This window comes from Sinocyclocheilus grahami, unplaced genomic scaffold (assembly GCF_001515645.1).
Source record: "Sinocyclocheilus grahami isolate Dianchi unplaced genomic scaffold, SAMN03320097.WGS_v1.1 scaffold178.1, whole genome shotgun sequence".
NCBI lineage: Eukaryota > Metazoa > Chordata > Actinopteri > Cypriniformes > Cyprinidae > Sinocyclocheilus > Sinocyclocheilus grahami.
In genome coordinates this window covers 2086692-2104321 of record NW_015505357.1, presented here as the reverse complement: position 1 = coordinate 2104321, position 17630 = coordinate 2086692, and the positions used below count along the sequence as shown (strand labels likewise).

The window sequence follows — 17630 nt, the reverse complement described above, 5'->3', positions numbered from 1 at the left end:
CTTGCTGAATATAAATAAACTTCGATTTCATTCGGGGCTGAAAAGTGCCATTAAAAATGTTCAGTTTAATTAAATTTAATGCATCGCCATTGACTTAGAAACACGCTAATGTCAGAAATCCATATCAAATCAAGTCTAACAAATATTTGTGACAGTTATAGTTGTCTGAAGATATTAAGCTGGGACAGAATTTTAACATCAAAAAAAGTCACACACACTTCACATTTACTCTTTTATAAACAGCATAAGATTTCTCTGTGTAATAATCTGTGTCCATGTTTTAGCCCAAGCCAGAGAACTCCAGAGGACCTGGAAGTTATTTATGAAGAACTTCTGCACGTCAAAGCTGTGGCCCACTTGTCTACATCTGTGAGTCAACCATCGCTGACAGCCGTCATGTTTGTTAGCACCACAAATCTTCATTCATCCCTCATTTCTTTCATTCTCTCCCGTAGGTTCGGAAGGAGCTGGCAGCAGTGCTGGTTTTTGAAAGCCATGCCAAGGCGGGAACAGTCTGTGAGTGTGAAAGCAATGATGACATTTCATTAGTGGTGGGCGGGAAGAAGGAACGGTGCTAATAATTGAATTTGCGCTTAGCCAGAGTAAAAATGAGCAGCAAACTTCCTGTTTAGACACCACAGACAGACAGCATAAGAATGAGATGTTTAAATCCTTTTATTGTGTAATTCCCTTATGTGATGAACCGGATGATTGACATCCTAATATTAGCAAACTGAGAGACAATGAAAGCATTTACAGCACGTCTGGCGTCAACGCAGCAGTCATTCATGCAGAGTGAATAGCACGAGTAGGAAGCAGACACTGATGATTATCTAATTGGGTAGTTTAAGTTTCATAAGCTCATATTAGTTCAGTTTATTCAGGCTCATATATCATATTTTTTATTTCTCAGACATATTAACACTGCATTATGATTTTACATTTCAACGCAAATTCTGATATTTAGATTAAATTACTTTTAAATAGATCCAGTGGATTTAGTTATTAGAATTGACGTCAAAATGAAACATAAAATAAATGTTTCTTCTGTAAAGAATGTATTTCTGAATGAAACCGGATATTCAACAAGAAAAATCGGATGAGTCTTGATATTATTTATTGTAAATTACATTTAACTTTTTATTTTCATTTTTAATGACCTTTTTACTAAATATATTTTATTTTATGATCAAGTTTTGCATAGCATGATTATTTTCGGTTCAACAGGGTTTCTGTAGGTTTTATGAAAGTCTTTTAAAGACCTTTTTAAAACCAAGTAAATAAAATGTAAAAAATCAATTACATGTAATAATACGTCAATATGGTCTCTAAATGTAAACATGTATTGTATTAGCAACACATCAAAGTTTAAAAATACTTCCAATAGATCTGCAATATTTTTAATTCAATTGACACTTTTACTGTGCCTTCAGATCAAAAATCACTGCAAAAAGTGACTTTCTTCATCAGTATTTTTGTCTTGTTTTCCAATGCAAATGTCTAAAGATTCTTAAATCAAGATACATTTACTTTCGAAGCAAATTTGCATCAAGAAGTCTTGTTTTATGAGAAAGTGAGTTTATGATTAAAACAAGTTTAAATATACGCCATAACCCATTGACAGATATTTGTTCTTGTTTTAAGCATAAACTCACTTAATTTTATTCAATCTCTCTCATAAAACAAGCACCTCATATAAATGTATCATGATTTAAGGATGTTTAGATAGTATTTTTGTTTTGTTTTCCAATATAAATAAGTTAGATATTCAATTAAAGATTTAATGCCATTACTTTATGAAGTTAAGACTTTCTGCTCCAATTTAAGATCTTTTTAGGTCTTAATTTGGGAAGGGCGAATTAAGACTTTTTAAGACCCACAGAAACCTTGCACAAAATTATTGTCTAAAATGTTGAGGAAAAAAATTCATCTGTTCACATGTCTAAATTTGGTCAGCCTAATCAAGCTTTTTCTGTAAAAAAAAGAAAAAGGTAAGCTTGTGTTTACTATAAGAATACAATGTAATGTGTTTGTGTTTATTTAAGTATTCAGTCAGGGGGACAAAGGGACTTCCTGGTACATCATCTGGAGAGGCTCTGTTAATGTCATCACACACGGCAAGGTAAAGCTATTTAACATCAGTCGAGTGACCTTTAGATAGCACTGAGTTTAAATATAGATATACTTACATTGTTTGAAGGTAATTCATACTGTGCGCTTCCTCTTAAGGAAAGATGATCTTGTGTATGTGCGTCACACAGGGCTTGGTGACCACACTTCATGAGGGAGAAGACTTTGGGCAGCTGGCCTTGGTGAATGATGCCCCTCGTTCTGCCACCATCATCCTGAGAGAGGACAACTGCCACTTCCTGCGGGTGGACAAGCAGGACTTTATACGTATCCTAAAGGTAGGTTGTGTGTGCGTAGCCTAGGATCTGCATGGATGGGTAGCTATGGTGATCTAAACCTGAATTGAACTGCAGGATGTTGAGGCCAACACCGTCCGCCTGGAGGAACACGGTAAAGTCGTTCTGGTTCTTGAGAAGAGCTCGGCGCAGGAGTCCGCCTATCAGGGAGGATCAGCAAGCAGCAACAAGTAAATGATTCTGTCCATTTTTATGCTAAATTGCATACCTCTATGATTTAATTAAAGCTTAGTAGTTTTAAGCATCATCAAACAGAATATATATATATACCCTGTAAAGCCTGACATATAAAATGGCTACAAAAAAGATTTTTTAAAAATAGAACAGTTTATAGACAAAATATTGAATACATAAGAAGATTTACAAAATTGTTTGAGTATTATATTTAATTTAATACATATGATTTTTATGGCTCATATAGCATGATCTCAAATTTATTCAGAGGCCCAAACTGAGCACAAATGTATTTGGTGCAGTTGCTGATATTTATGTAGCTAAAAAGATTAAATTCTGACTAGTTGTAATATAAATCAATGAGATTGAATAGTAAAGCAGACTAATTACATAAAATGCATTTAAATATCTGCTAATAATGTCTTTGTAAGATATTTAGATGTAGTAGATTGTGTATAACAGGTTTTCAGAAAAGTTTTGATTATGTTGATATTTTAGACGCCTTAAAATGAATTGTGTTTACTTAATTTATGAGAATATCTCTTCAGTGTTAAACCCATTTTACCACGCATGCGAGTAAATTAAATCAGCCAATTCAAATCTTCATAAACCATTTATATAAAATCACCAAGTGAAACGAGCCCTGAATAATACATATCCAGAATAGGTAAAGCCGTTCAATGTCTGCAGTGAAAAGTGATTCATCCTGGGTACTTTACATACAAAACTGTTAATGTACAATGAAATGCAAGCTCAGTCATTAGTCATCACTGTTATTTGATTTTAAGTGCATTGAACCAATTATGAATGATGGAAATGGAGGACACTCAATATGAATTATTCACCTCTCAGGTACACAGTAATGTCAGGAACGCCAGAGAAGGTCCTAGAACACATGCTGGAGACGATTAAACTGGAAACCAATGGCACTGATTTTATAGGTAAGGCTGATCTTGTGTAGCATTTTACTTAAATATGAAATCTTTAGGAATCTAACATTTGTTTGTTGAAAACCAATCAGTTACTACAGTACCACTGCAGAAGAACGAACTTAGGAAGAGACCAAAACAATCCTGCTCATTTGGTGTTTAAAACCAGCAGTCAGATGATTCAGATGTTCTGGGATTCTCCACACAGCTCAGTAAAGAAAACAATTAATTAATGAAGTTTATGAGTCTGTTTTGTACATCTGCAGATCCCAGTGTGACTGACTTCCTCTTAACACATCCAGTCTTCATGCCCTACAGCCAGCTCTGTGCAGCCCTCCAGCATCAATATCCTGTCACTACAGGAACTACTGATTTTCTACTTCATATTGATATTTCCTCTGTGTTTTATTTGTTTTGTTACCAGTCTTTATGCCAAAGGGCTCGAAGTTCTAACTGAAACAATAAGTAAGTGTATCCTTAACCTACATTTGTACCTACCAAGCGGAGCCATCAGAAGGTACAGACCTGGAGAAGGCAGCGTATGCTCTCAACACCAAGCAGAAGGTTGTGAAACTGGTGGCTCACTGGGTGGCTCTGTACGGTCTGTTACTGAGGGACAATCCTGTGGCCTCTGAATTCCTGGAGGTAAAAATAGGTTAAATGCTGTAGTACTTCTTCAGTGCTAAAACGTTTCAAATTTCAAATGTTTTCATGGTACTTTAGAGTTGAAGATGGCACACTTTAATACTTAAAGACTGAATAAAATAAAATCAAAATTGACTTTTGGAAATGTAAAAATATACCAATATTATTATGTTTAATCCAAAAATGTAATGCATCTTCCCAGGGATGGATGGATGGGTGGATGGATAGATAGATAGATACATACATAAATGTTAACCAATATGGTCATAACCTAATATGTTTCATCCAAAAATGTACTAATGTAATACATCTTCTCAGGGAAAATAATGCTATAAATAAATTGCTAATAATAAAAAATACAAATAAAAATTGTAATAGTATTATAACCTAACATATAAAATCCAATCAGATCCAAATGAATACATTGTCACCATACTGTACTTTATTTTCCTTTGAATACTGTAAAAAAAAAAAGTCTCAAAAATGTGTCAAAAAATAATATAAGTTAATTGCATTGTCAGTGCTGTTGACACTCATGTTGTCTTTAAATGTAATGCAAAAGTATGTTTATTTAAAATATCTCTATTTTTGTGATAGAAATTCAGGGAAGGGGTGATGTCTGACTCGAGACTTTCCAACATGCTCAAAGAACAGCTGAGGGACAGAAGAAAGACAAAAATGTAAGTAACACACTAGCCAATGTCAATTTGTACACATAAAAACACTTGCACAAAAATATCAGCTCTCTTATGTTATGATTTGTGACCATGTGATCTTCAGTATATACTGTAGTAAAGACTATACATAGTCTCCCTTGCTGCAAAAAAAGTAACGGATTTCTGTAGGAAACACTAGTGCAGTGCAGTAATGCAAAACATACTGGTAGGACTTTTTCAGCTTTCTCTGAGAGAAGTCATCCTAAAAATGGTTTTAAAATGCCATAGTCCATCTTTCACTGATCCTTGTTTTTTTTTTTGGATTCCTCACATTCTTGGAATAAAAACTGCACTTTTTCACAGACACAAAAAAACATCATACCTGAGACCATCGATGCAGTCCATTTATTTCAGACACCCAGTCTGTCTAAACATGTTGAAAACTGCCTTTTGGAGCTCTAAAATATCCAATGTGGTCATCTGTTTGTTTCAGCTGAACCAAAAGTTTGATTGGTTTTCTGCTCACGAAGAGCCGGTGGGGAAATTACGGTCGATTAAAGCTCAAGATAAAGGTTTGTATTTTTACTTCAGTGAGAGTTTTAATAATAACCAATGCCATAAAGAAATTAAATTAAGGGCAGATGAAACAAGGATAACATCCCTGTGAAATTGCTAAAATGAATCAAAATAGACACCATTGAATGTACCTAATTAAATTTGTTCATTTAAAAGAGTCCAATTGTCCGTTTGCAGTCTTATATGAGATCTTTAAACCGGATCATAAGGCTGTCACTGTGATGCTGTCGGTCGATGCTTCAGTGAACGACATCTTGACTACATTAGTGGATCCTGAGAGAGACTATGTGCTGGTCAAGATGAATTCCTCAGGAGGTAAGCTATGAGATTCAGATGAGTTGGGTTCATAGTTTCCTCTGAAGATCTTCTGACTGTGCCAGAACGGTTACAGCTTCGATATTAGATTCTGTCCTACCAGATCAGATATTTGATGTGATCAAAGTTTCTTCGGCTTCTTGCAGACAGGGTCCAGCTCAAGTTGGAGACCACGGCGGTCTCTGCCTCTTTAGGAGTGAATGAGAAGCTTTTCCTCTGCTCTGCCAGCCAAGTGGAACAACTGGTGAGGATGCCAACAGAATTATTGCTGTTTCATAGTGAAAGCTCCACACTGGTGGAAATTCTAGCCATACAAGTCAGCTGTAAATATATACATCAGCTGTGACGTATTTGTTTGTCTGCATATTGAAATACTTTGCAAAATTGGTTATAAAATGTTTTTGGATACTTGAAATAATGAGCTTTTCTCAGCAAGTATGCATTTTTTTTTAAATAAGTTATTGATTTATTTTTATTTCATTTGATTAATATATCATGTAATTATTGATTGAGACAAAATTTCACATTTCAGTCATATAGTTTCAAATGTGAAAGGTTACATTCTGCAGTTAGTTCATTAACAGAATGGTCAAATATTATGGTTCAGGTTTAAGAGTCTCCTCTGGTGTGTGTATTTTGCCCCTGACAGACACCGGTGAAAGAGCAGCTGGGGCCAGAGAAGAGCAGCATGGACACTCTGGAGCAGATGTGCTCCAAGGACATGGCCAGCCAGCACACCAGCTACGACTGGGAGCTCTTCATGGTCATGCATGAGGTAACAGCCAAACCAGCACACAGATTGGTCACTGGCACATGTGCACAACTGTTTCATTACAGTCTTTGATGCCACCTATCTGGTTAAGGAGGAGTATTGAACAAAAATGACTGAAAACTAAGTCTAAATGAGAGGATTTGTTATGTTAAAGCAATCGTTCACACAAAAATACAAATTTAATGAAAATGTACTCACCCTCGGGCCACCCAGAATGTAGAAGAAAATCCTGTGCAGCGAATGGGTGCCGTCAGAATGAGAGGCCAAACAGCTGATTAATAATCCACACTACTTCAGTCCATCAATTAACATCGTGTGAAGTGAAAAGATGTGTGCTTGTAATAAATCCATTAAGACATTTTTAACTTCAAACCCTTGCTTCTGGCTAAAATACAACAGTATAGTCCTCTATCTATATTGCTTTCTCCAGTGAGAGAGTCATCTGGTCTGAAGCACTATTTACAATCAAAACCAGTTCTTAACAAATATGTTGGTGAATTTTGATGAGAGGGGACGATTTTCATTGGAAGAACTGATATTATCAATTATGGACATTTAGCCAGAAACAATGTTTTAAAATTAAAACACCTTGATGGATTTGTTTTTTACAAACACATACCTTTTCACCTCACAAGACATTAATTGATGGGCTGGAGTGGTGAGGATTATTGCGATGTTTTTATCAGCTATTTGGAATCTCATTTTGACGGCACCCATTCACTGCAGAGGATCCATGAGTGAGCAAGTGATGTAATGTTACATTTCTCCAAATCTGTTTCGATGAGGAAACAAACTCACCTACATATTGGATGGCCTGAGGGTGAGTACATTTTCAGCAAATAAAATTTTTTAGTTGAACTATTCCCTTAACCACCAAAATCAATAATCACAATTACAGCATCACAGCATATAAATCCTGTAAATATCAGTGTGTACTTGGCATTTAAATAAAAATCGTCTCGCACGTTCAGGGACACAAACGTCACAGGATGTGATCAGTCATGTGTGCAGCGTATCTGTTCGAGAATCAAACATGTCAGGGAAATATTTTACAGCCGAGCTGTCTGAATCGCACGCCTGGCTCACACCTGCTGGGTAAACATTTGAAATATCTAACGCCGGCTCACAAATACCTGTATAAGTGCTTATCAGATGAATGCTAGTAGGAAGTGTGTCATTTCAATGACTATTTGTCTTACATTCAGAGCAATCGAATACTTTGTACAGAGCAGATAAAAGCAACACTAATCTTGAAGAGATATACTAATGTAGTATACAAAGTGTTTATGAATGATTACTTTTTTAAAAATCCAATTATGAATGGGATAAAATGGGATCTCATTACTGTACAAAAGTTTGGAATAATTTTGATTTTTCATTGTTTTTAAAAGTATCTTATGCTCACCAAGACTGCATTTATTTGATAAAAATACAGTAAGACCGTAATATTGTCAAATATTATTACAATTTCAGATAACTAATTTAAAATATAATTACTTCTCATGATGGCAAAGCTGAATTTTCAGAGTCACATGATCCTTCAGAAATCATTCTAATATGCTGATTTGCTGCTTAAGAAACATTTAATGAAAACAAGAAACATTTTATCAAATATATATATATATATATATATATATATATATATATAACACCAATAGTTTACTAAATGAATGAAAATAATACATTTGACTTATCTGCTTTATGGAGTACTAGCTCATGGGCATCCGATATTATCTATTTCAGTCTTAAAGAGCAGAAGAACCTGAATTCATTTTTCGCAGTGATGTTTGGGCTCAGTAACAGCGCTGTACAGAGGCTCAATAAAACTTGGGAGGTAAGAACAACTATGTACTATTAGTCTAGTCTAAATAAGCTTTTTGTTGTTTTATTTCTGTGTAAAATACCATAAACTTCTTTTAAGACCTGTAACACATTAAATGACCTTACATTAACTTTGTTGCAAAATATAACTATATTATCGCACAGCTCTGCATATATAAGTATGTCCAACTTTATCCATATACAATATAACAAATCTCATCTGCTTGATTGCTTGTATCGTCATGAAATGTAAACTATATCATCAGCCAGCTCTAATCTGCTAAATGTGACTATAAGGCATGAAGATATTATAAATATTATAGTTAACCCAAAGAATGAAAATTTGCTTTAAATGTACTCACCCAAAGGCCGTCACAATGTAGATTAGTTTGTTTCTTCATCAGAACAGACTGAAATTTGTGAAATTTAGAAGTATATCACTGGCTCACCAATGGATCCTCTGCAGTGAATGGGTGCCGTCAGAATGAGAGTCCAAAAAGCTGATAAAAACACCACTATAATCCACACAACTCCAGTCCATCAATTAAAGTCTTGTGAAATGCTGCATGATTGAAAAAAAAAACAATCATTAAGGTGTTTTAACTTCAAAGCCAGTCTAGATTCATACTATTTTTTTGGGTTAACTCTTCATTTAACATCATGATTTTCTGTAAAGCTGCTTCAAAACACTGTGTAAACGAATACATTTGACTTGACTTGACAGAGACTTCCAAACAAAACCAAGAGGATCTACTGTGCATATGAAAGACTGATGGTAAGAGCAAATATTTGCACACTCTTTACAAGGATTTGTCATGTCTAGGTACTATATGAAAAGTAATCACCTCTTTGTTGTAGGATCCATCCCGTAACCACAGGGCCTACAGACTGACTGTAGCCAAACTCAGCCCTCCATACATTCCCTTCATGCCTCTACTGCTTAAAGGTGCAGTTTACTACTGATCCAGTGGACATCATTTACTATTTATGCCACGATTATTTAGCGAATATAAGTTTAATCAACTTAATCATTTGCCTGTGTAGATATGACATTTATCCATGAGGGAAACAAGAACTACACTGATAAACTGGTCAACTTTGAGAAAATGGTGAGAGTATTGCTTTCAGTTTAAATGTTGCATTCAATTGAAACTCTATACCATAGAAAAATATTCAATATGTGCTTTTTATCTTATTTTTAGCGCATGATTGCCAGAACAGTGAAGACAGTTCGAGAGTGTCGAAGTCAACCTTACGGTATGGCTTCCCCTAGTGGTTTGGATTATAGTGTTTAACACTGTAGAATTTCATTTTCACGTTGTTCATTCAGTCTGAACAAATTGAATTCAGCAATATTCTATCCTCTTCTGTGCTTTTGCAGTGCCTTCATCTCCACAGAAAGGCTTGACCGAGAGAATGTTCTTGGATGCACAAGCTATCCGACTATCAACATGTATGTTCTTTCTTTTTCCTCAATATAATGCAAAAACATAGTGGAGTAAATCAGCATTTACAGTCGTTGCAATTCAGCATTTTCTCTCTCATATCTCGCAGATTCAGACCAGTCCCTGACCCTGCGCAATGCAGCCAACATAAGACAGTACATCCAGAACCTCAAAGTGATCGACAATCAGAAGAAACTAACTCAGCTCTCCAGAGCCATAGAGCGCTGAGACGCCGCAAAACTGCCTTTCTTTAGCCCGTCCTGCTCCATATTGGAGAACAAAAGCGACTGATGGAATCCATGATCACCCTATGTGTGGTTAATTGGTGTAAATTCTCACAAACGTCGTCAGTCAGTGCTGCGTGGACTGTGCAAAGCCGAGCATTGGCTGGGAAAACGCTGACAAGTGACAATTTCCTTTTGATGCCTAATCAGAAGTGTTCTGATCTGACTGCTGTGACTAATATGTGCCGTATCTGACACACTACACCATGAGCAAAGAATTTCACTTTAGTGCTGCTGGCATTAACTCTTATTTATAAAAAATGTATACCTTGGCAATGTTGATTCTGATTACAGTTCTGTATCACTTCGCCACGTTGTTTCTGAACTAGCAACGCTGGCTTGGGCTGCTTTTAGAAGCATGATGTTGTGAAATGAAGTCATTTTAGAACAATGTCTCCGTAAATAAACATTATATAGACATTTTGACTGACAGCTGAGTTTGAACCATTGAATTATTGAAAATGAATGCACATAGATGCAGTGATTTTCAGTAAATCTACGGTCTGTCAGCACTTATTCCTTATTCAACAGTATTGTGGCCTGCTTTGAATATTAACCTTTGAATTTCATTGTGAGCAAGCACTGGAGGACAACTGATTGTACAGATTATTACTAGCTGCTGTATATAAAAGCTGAATACCACTAGGCTAAAGCAGTACTATGAAGAGAGCACAGTTTTGTAGAAATGATATATAAAAGTATATATCTTATGCATTTTTCTTAATGAAGTGTTTATTTTTATATAAATAAATTATTGAACATGGTGCTTTTTTTGTTTAAAATTATTTATCTACTTAGCATCTCTTATATTCCATTTTTTCCCCCTTGAAATCATTTTTCATAAGCATGCTAAATGATCTAAAAAGGAAAACAGGTCAACCAGAAGTTGTAAAAAAAAAAAAAAAACGGAAAGATTTATTTTAAAATGCAAACTGTAAATACAAATAATTACTTTAACATCCCTCTGATTCTCCCCAATATGGGGCGATGAAATATGTCAAATCAGTATCAGCTGAAAATTAAAATAATCTCCTCACCAGACATATTTACAACTTAAAACACAAACGGGGATTTGGGGCAGTTTTTAAAAACACAAAAATGAAGACATACCCAGTGTTTCCTCCCGCTTAAAATACAAAAATCGAACTTTTGGAGGAATAAATAATTTTTGATAATGTACAAAAGAGATTCAAAACATTACTAAGGATTCAAGTGGAGTATGACTATTGGTGAATAAAAACTAAACTTTTATGGTACAATCACACTTTATATCATTAAAAAATCTGGACCTTTTTGGTAGTTGAGTCACATTTCTGATCATCTGGGCTAATTTCAACCATCAGACTGGGTGTTGTCTTCAAATACTCCTTATTTCTGAGAACTTCACTAAAATATAGTATTAATATGCACATGACAAAACAAGTTGAAAAAAAAAACATACAATATTGCACTTCCATACAGATTTCCTACACATCCCACAGTTCCAGCTGCTTTCCCTTTCTAGGTGGCTCACTGAAACAGGAGTTTCACGATGGGTGATTGTAGTTACTTCCTGTCTGATTTGGCCACTTCAGCACCATGATGTACGGAGGCATTTCTACACTGACTGTGGCACTCCATAAAACAAAAAAAACAACAACAAAAAAACTCATCCAAATGCACACAAGCAGATGATCACAAAGACACGCATACAAAAAAAAAGACAAAACAAAAAGTATACAGGTGTTTTTCAACATTCAGTCCCTGGATAAGGCCTGCTGCCTTGGAAGAGGTTTGCTTTCAAATCTCCTTCCAAGTCCACAGTGATTCTCCGTTCTCCCACAGAAGTTTGGAGGGACGACCCTTCCGCTCTTTGGCCCAAGAGTCTGTTAGTGTAACGGCAAAGCACAGCTCTGCTTCAAGGCATCGGCGAGATTTCACAGGCTCGGCGCGGATCCAGTTGAGTCCCAGATGACTTTTAAGGCAACGTTGTCGCTTGTTACTACTACGATAACAGGACGGAAACAGCTGACAGTCAGTAGGGAAGAACGGTCGCCTTCCGCGAAGGATCCTGACAATGTTTTCCACGGAAATGAGTCACTCGATCCTTTCCGCGGCATCACCTGAGAGCGAAACCAACCTGGCTTGCTTTCTTCAGAAGATACAGAGGAGACTGAGCTGATTTGAAGTCAAAACCCATTCCAATGGAAATAAAAAAAAAAACTAAAAACATTTCAAACATCATAAAAAGAAAAAAAGACAGCAGGAAACTGGAGATGAGGGTCCATGGTGAGGTATCAAACGACCTCATTCTCACTTTCAAAACATAATTAATGAGCAAAACCTGTATCAATATCTTTGGTTGGTTGTGAAATACTGCATAGAAGGTTTTTTTGGGTGCAAGCGTGTGTGTTAAAAAACGTTAAAAATGTAAAATGCTACACTACAGATGCCGTTTAACCATCTGAAACACATGAACAGTTGCAGACTAAGACCAAAAAACTAAATGAAATTGTTAAAAATTCAAACATAATAAATGTTACTCTTAATATTAGTGCAGATTGTGTCGGCCTAGGCAAGATTTTGTCTCATTTTCTCCTTTAGCAGGCTGCCAGGTGAGGCAAGTGATCCTGAGTTTTGGTTAAGATCTGTTTGTAAGTGGTAGGCTATAAATGGTGGTTAAAAATGGAAACCCACATCAAGGAAAAACAATATTATAAAATAAACAATGTCAACATTCATTTGGCTTTAAGTCCTCAGGGTCTTATGATCTAGTGCAGTACAGTGAAGATCCAGTGATCTTTCCTCCGTATTCCTTTACTGCAGTCTAGTCTTTGTCTTTTTTCTTTTTTTTTTAAACAGCAAGTAAGCTCTCTTTGGATGGCCTCTGGTTAAGAACATTCTCTGGGACGTGTTTTCTGAATGCTCTCTTGTGTAGTTTAGGCCTCGGATGCAGCCTGAGGTTTGAGCTGGGCTTTTTCCATGGCCGTGCCGTACGGAGTTCTCTTGAAGAAGCCGAGCTACAGGAATCAAGAAGAGAAGGAGATCAAATTATGGTGAAGAAAAGGACTCATTTACAACTAGTTACTCTACCTAGCTGAACAAAGAAGGATAAGAAGTTATTCACATTTACTTACAAACTAGTCCAGCTACAACTGATAAGAATTTGTTTATGCTTAGTTGTAAATTAACCAGACAACAACAACAAAAAAATAATTAGTTTATAATTAGCTACAAAGTAGTCTCTAAGGAGGATAAGTATTGGTTTACGATAAGTTACAAGCTAGCCTGACTGTAAAAAAAAAAGATAACTAGTCTGACTACAGTAGATAAGAATTTGTTTACAATTAGTAACAATGTATTTATGATTAGATACGAGATGGTCTGATAAAAAAAAAGATTTAGGTTATTATTAGTTACAAGTTTTTGCCGAATATAAAGGATAAGAGTTAGTTTACAATTAGTTACTAGTCAGACTAAAAAGATTAAGAATTTGAAAGGATAAGAATTAGTTTAGTTAAAGCTGACCCAACTACAAAAGATAACTATTCGGACAACAATAGTTAAGGATTATTTTACAATAAGTACCAAGCTAGCCTACCTATGAGGGATACAATTTACTTTATGAATACTTCATAATTTAGTCCCATTATGAAATATTTATTTACCTTCAGTTAACATGGTCTGACTAAGAAAAAGATATACAGTGGGGCAAAAAAGTATTTAGTCAGCCACCAATTGTGCAAGTTCTCCCACTTAAAAAGATGAGAGAGGCCTGTAATTTTCATCATAGGTATACCTCAACTATGAGAGACAAAATGAGAAAAAAAAATCCAGAAAATCACATTGTAGGATTTTTAAAGAATTAATCTTTTTTTCCCCACTGTAGGTTATGATGACTTATAATATGCAAGCATAATTTATGTGAATCGTAATATTTAGTTTACAATTAGTTAGTAGCTTGCCGGCCTACAAAGAATAATCATTTGTTTGCGATTCATTCGTTTAAGAAGCATAAGTATTAGTTTACAATACTTAAAAAGATTAAGATTTTGTTAATGATCAATAGGTTAATTGCCTAGCCTGGCAATAATAGATAAGAGTTAGTTTACAATTAGTAACAAGCTACTTCTAGGATAAGGTTTAGTTCTAATTATAAATTAATCCCATTAAAAAAAGTACAGGTTACACTTTATTTTAAGGTGTCCTTGTTACAGTGTAATAATACATTTAAGTAATATTAATTAACTACATGCACTTACTATATGGTTAGGGTTAGGATTAGGGTTTGGCTTAGGGTTACTTGCATGTAATTGTGCATCATTTATTGTTATTATAATAGTAAGTACATTTAAAATAAAGTGTTACCAAAGTACATATTCATTATGATTAGTTGGAAGTTTTTTTGTATTACTTTACTATTGGTTGCATGCCTGTCTGTCTACAAAGGAAAATTATTTGTTTACGATTAGCAAGTCAAACTAAATTATCAAGCCCAACTAGAAATCAAAACGGCAGACGCTGACCTTGTAGAGGACGTAGATCAGTAGTGCAAGCAGTAGAAGACCAGCCAGAATAGCCAGAATGATGATCCACAGAGGAACAGCATACGTACCGTCTGGCTTATTCCAGACCACAGGAGTGACCATCTACAGGTAACAGACAGAAGATGAAGATCAGTGGATCATTTAACTAATATGAACCAAATATGTGATGTCTATCGATGAACATGAATTAAATTGGATGAGTAAATTTACCTTTTTAGCACCACTAGGAGTCACTTTGGGCAAAATGGCATATGGCATCTTTTCCACTTTGTAACTAGCAAGGCACTCCAGAATTAAGCTTTTATAAGGATTCTGCAATAAAGCATAAAAAAAAACACATTTAGAACATCAACAAGAGAAAGTAGGAAAATTTAAAATCTAACATTATGTGAATTAATTTGAATGTGACTGGTGGTTCTGAACTGAATTGAGCTTTCAATGTAACAATCCCATATGCCTCCAGATGGGAGCAGCATTGGTTCACTGAATCCCAGTGTTTCAGTCTGGCTTTGCTTCTCACAAAACCCCTCTGACATTCCAATCCGCTGAGCTCTCAGGATTTCTCCTCCTAATGTATTTTCAATGCACTCACTTATAAGCTTTGTATTGGCTAGAACTGCAGAGAGCATGTAAAGCGTCTCTCAAAAGAGCTCCTGTTCGGAGATATCATCTGACTGGCTTGAACATACATGAACAGACACTCACAAACTCTGTTAGTTCACTTATTAGTGACCATACCACACACAGCCAGACTTTACATTAAAAACTTGGACATTTAATCAGTGTAATCGTGGACACGCTTCTTTTTTATTTTTATTTTTTTTAAGACTTTGGATTCTGAAATTTGGCTGTATGAAAGCTTGTACATGCCACGCTTTGCTTTTATAGCAGTATTAGTAATAATCTAGAGAAGACGGCTTTGGCATCAAGGTATTCCACACTCACCTCCATGAACGTTTCTGCCCAGATTCGCGAGCGAACATGCAGTATGGCACTAGTCCCTCGCTCCAGCAGGCCAACGTTACACGTTAGAGTCCAGCAATCCACACTGGAGCAAGACTAACACATCAGAAAAATAAAGAGTTAATAATGATCAACATAATAAAATGTACAGAAGTATTTCATCACACTGCATGCTAGCTCCTGCCACAACTCATTACAAACCCCTCCTAACAACAGTCATTCAAATAAACAAATGACACTGCAATGTAGTGACATCATAAAATATGTGCTCTTTAAACAAACATACATCATGTGAATCAAATTTTCTTGCCAGAAATCAATCAAATCAGCATAAAAGCATGCCTGCCTGTCATCTGGGATACAAGCATTAATTATAACCTCAAAAATAAATATGAATGTGAATATCCGGATGGAGAGATGGGACCATGAGACAGAAGTTAGCGTCACGAGCCAACAGCGATGACAAAAGACCTAATGTTAACGTCTTGTGCATCGACTGCTTTAAATTAGTGGGAATTCACTGGTAGAGTCACAGGACTGTAAAATCCTGCCTACAGCTGCCTAAAGCCAAATTCCGACCCTCCGATGCAATAACATTTAGCTCCCTGGTTTTTACAAGCTGTACACTACCACATTCGTCATCGGATCCCTGTAATGTGACATTCATTTCATTAGGAGGGTGAGAAAATAATGATCACAGAACATACGAAATTCCCTCTATTGGTATATGGACCACATCGAGGTTTGGGGTCTTCAGGAGTTTTGCTTGGTTTACAGCTCTTGCTCTTGCACCGCATATATAAATACATAAAAAAATTAAATATTACATAATTAAAATGTTATTTATGTAAGAAAAAAGTAATTATGTAAGAAAAAAGATATTTTCTAAAGCAAACATTTATGACTATCATATATTTTTACTATGATTTACAGGAGACAACCACTAAAACGTCACTCAGTGTAACTATTTTATATACCCAAAAAAATCTTGTGCAGCACCCAAAAACTCACTGTGTCATTTAAAATATAATAAAATTTAGTATTATCACTTACTTTTTTATATATTTTTAAAAAGTACAGGTCAGAATAAGTGTTGATTAATTTTTTTACATAAATATATGCGTTACATTCAATGACGATAGAACATTATTTTACCCATATTTTGACTTTTTTTTTTTTTTTACAAATGTTATTTGAAGCATTATAGTAGACACTTTTGTAAAGTAGACATTTATGTTTTCTATGTATATAAAATCACTTTTGTCAATTTAATTTGATACAGACACCAAAATTGTCTAATTTAAATATATATATATATATATATATATATATATATATATATATATAATTATTATAATTATTTCATTTACTGAACGGTTAAAACAAGAATAAAACTGAGGTAAGAAAAATATATTATATTATATTCATCAACCCTAATTAAACACACCTGATACAACTAATCAAGTCCTTCAGGCTTATTTGAAAACTACATGGTATGAGTGTTGGAGCAGGGTTGGAACAAAACTCTGCAGGGCTCCGGCCCTCCAGGAACTGAGTTTGACATTCCTGGTCTAAGGTGCCTACGAGTCCTGTAACACATCTTCACTGTTCACTAGGTCATGTCAACAGAGACTCCTGTTCTCCCTCACCAAAATAAGCACAAGGGATCAGGCCGAAGAAATAAATAGGCCTCTAGGAACACGTAATCAAGCAAGAGATGATAAATGTGGGCAATTGAGCGCAACAGGCGACAAAGCCCTCTTTCATTTGGTCAGGTACAGAGCAAGGATGAGAGCTACGTGCCTACAGCTGGACTATACAATCAGCTGCTGTCTGAGAGAAGTGCTAGCTGAAGTGGTTAATGACGCAGAGAAGAACGGGAAATTACAGGGTAGAGCGAGGACATTTTGACAGACCCATCACTTTGGAGAGTAATGAGGTCATTAATGTTCTATCACATGGTCACGCACATACGCAAGCACACAAAAACACACACACATACACCTAAACCAACCAAGCAAAACATCTTTAATGGCAGCCAATCAGTCACAGCAGATCTTCGACCCTGTATGACTTGACCTTCTGAGTTCCTACACTA

The 17630-nt window shown here is 35.5% G+C and overlaps 2 protein-coding genes across 2 annotated transcripts in view; one reads left to right on the top strand and one right to left on the bottom strand.

The window, feature by feature from the left end:
* The window catches only part of LOC107594040 (rap guanine nucleotide exchange factor 3-like), a 36230-nt gene extending 25426 nt beyond the window's left edge, over positions 1–10804 (top strand). Inside the window, exons 7-27 of the mRNA XM_016283968.1 lie at positions 285–369; positions 456–516; positions 2046–2122; positions 2262–2408; positions 2484–2596; positions 3453–3541; positions 3796–3874; positions 4024–4174; positions 4772–4854; positions 5287–5402; positions 5584–5721; positions 5868–5965; positions 6371–6557; positions 7465–7588; positions 8237–8327; positions 9039–9089; positions 9173–9260; positions 9359–9423; positions 9517–9571; positions 9696–9767; positions 9869–10804. Coding sequence (XP_016139454.1) covers positions 285–369; positions 456–516; positions 2046–2122; positions 2262–2408; positions 2484–2596; positions 3453–3541; positions 3796–3874; positions 4024–4174; positions 4772–4854; positions 5287–5402; positions 5584–5721; positions 5868–5965; positions 6371–6557; positions 7465–7588; positions 8237–8327; positions 9039–9089; positions 9173–9260; positions 9359–9423; positions 9517–9571; positions 9696–9767; positions 9869–9987 — 2089 coding nt within the window. The 3' untranslated portion in view covers positions 9988–10804. The remainder of the gene's footprint in view (positions 1–284; positions 370–455; positions 517–2045; positions 2123–2261; positions 2409–2483; positions 2597–3452; positions 3542–3795; positions 3875–4023; positions 4175–4771; positions 4855–5286; positions 5403–5583; positions 5722–5867; positions 5966–6370; positions 6558–7464; positions 7589–8236; positions 8328–9038; positions 9090–9172; positions 9261–9358; positions 9424–9516; positions 9572–9695; positions 9768–9868) is intronic.
* A 2064-nt stretch (positions 10805–12868) lies between these two features.
* The window catches only part of LOC107594039 (integrin alpha-5-like), a 44825-nt gene continuing 40063 nt past the window's right edge, over positions 12869–17630 (bottom strand). Inside the window, exons 27-30 of the mRNA XM_016283967.1 lie at positions 15515–15628; positions 14780–14881; positions 14549–14671; positions 12869–13042 (exon numbers count right to left, since the gene is read on the bottom strand). Coding sequence (XP_016139453.1) covers positions 12962–13042; positions 14549–14671; positions 14780–14881; positions 15515–15628 — 420 coding nt within the window. The 3' untranslated portion in view covers positions 12869–12961. The remainder of the gene's footprint in view (positions 13043–14548; positions 14672–14779; positions 14882–15514; positions 15629–17630) is intronic.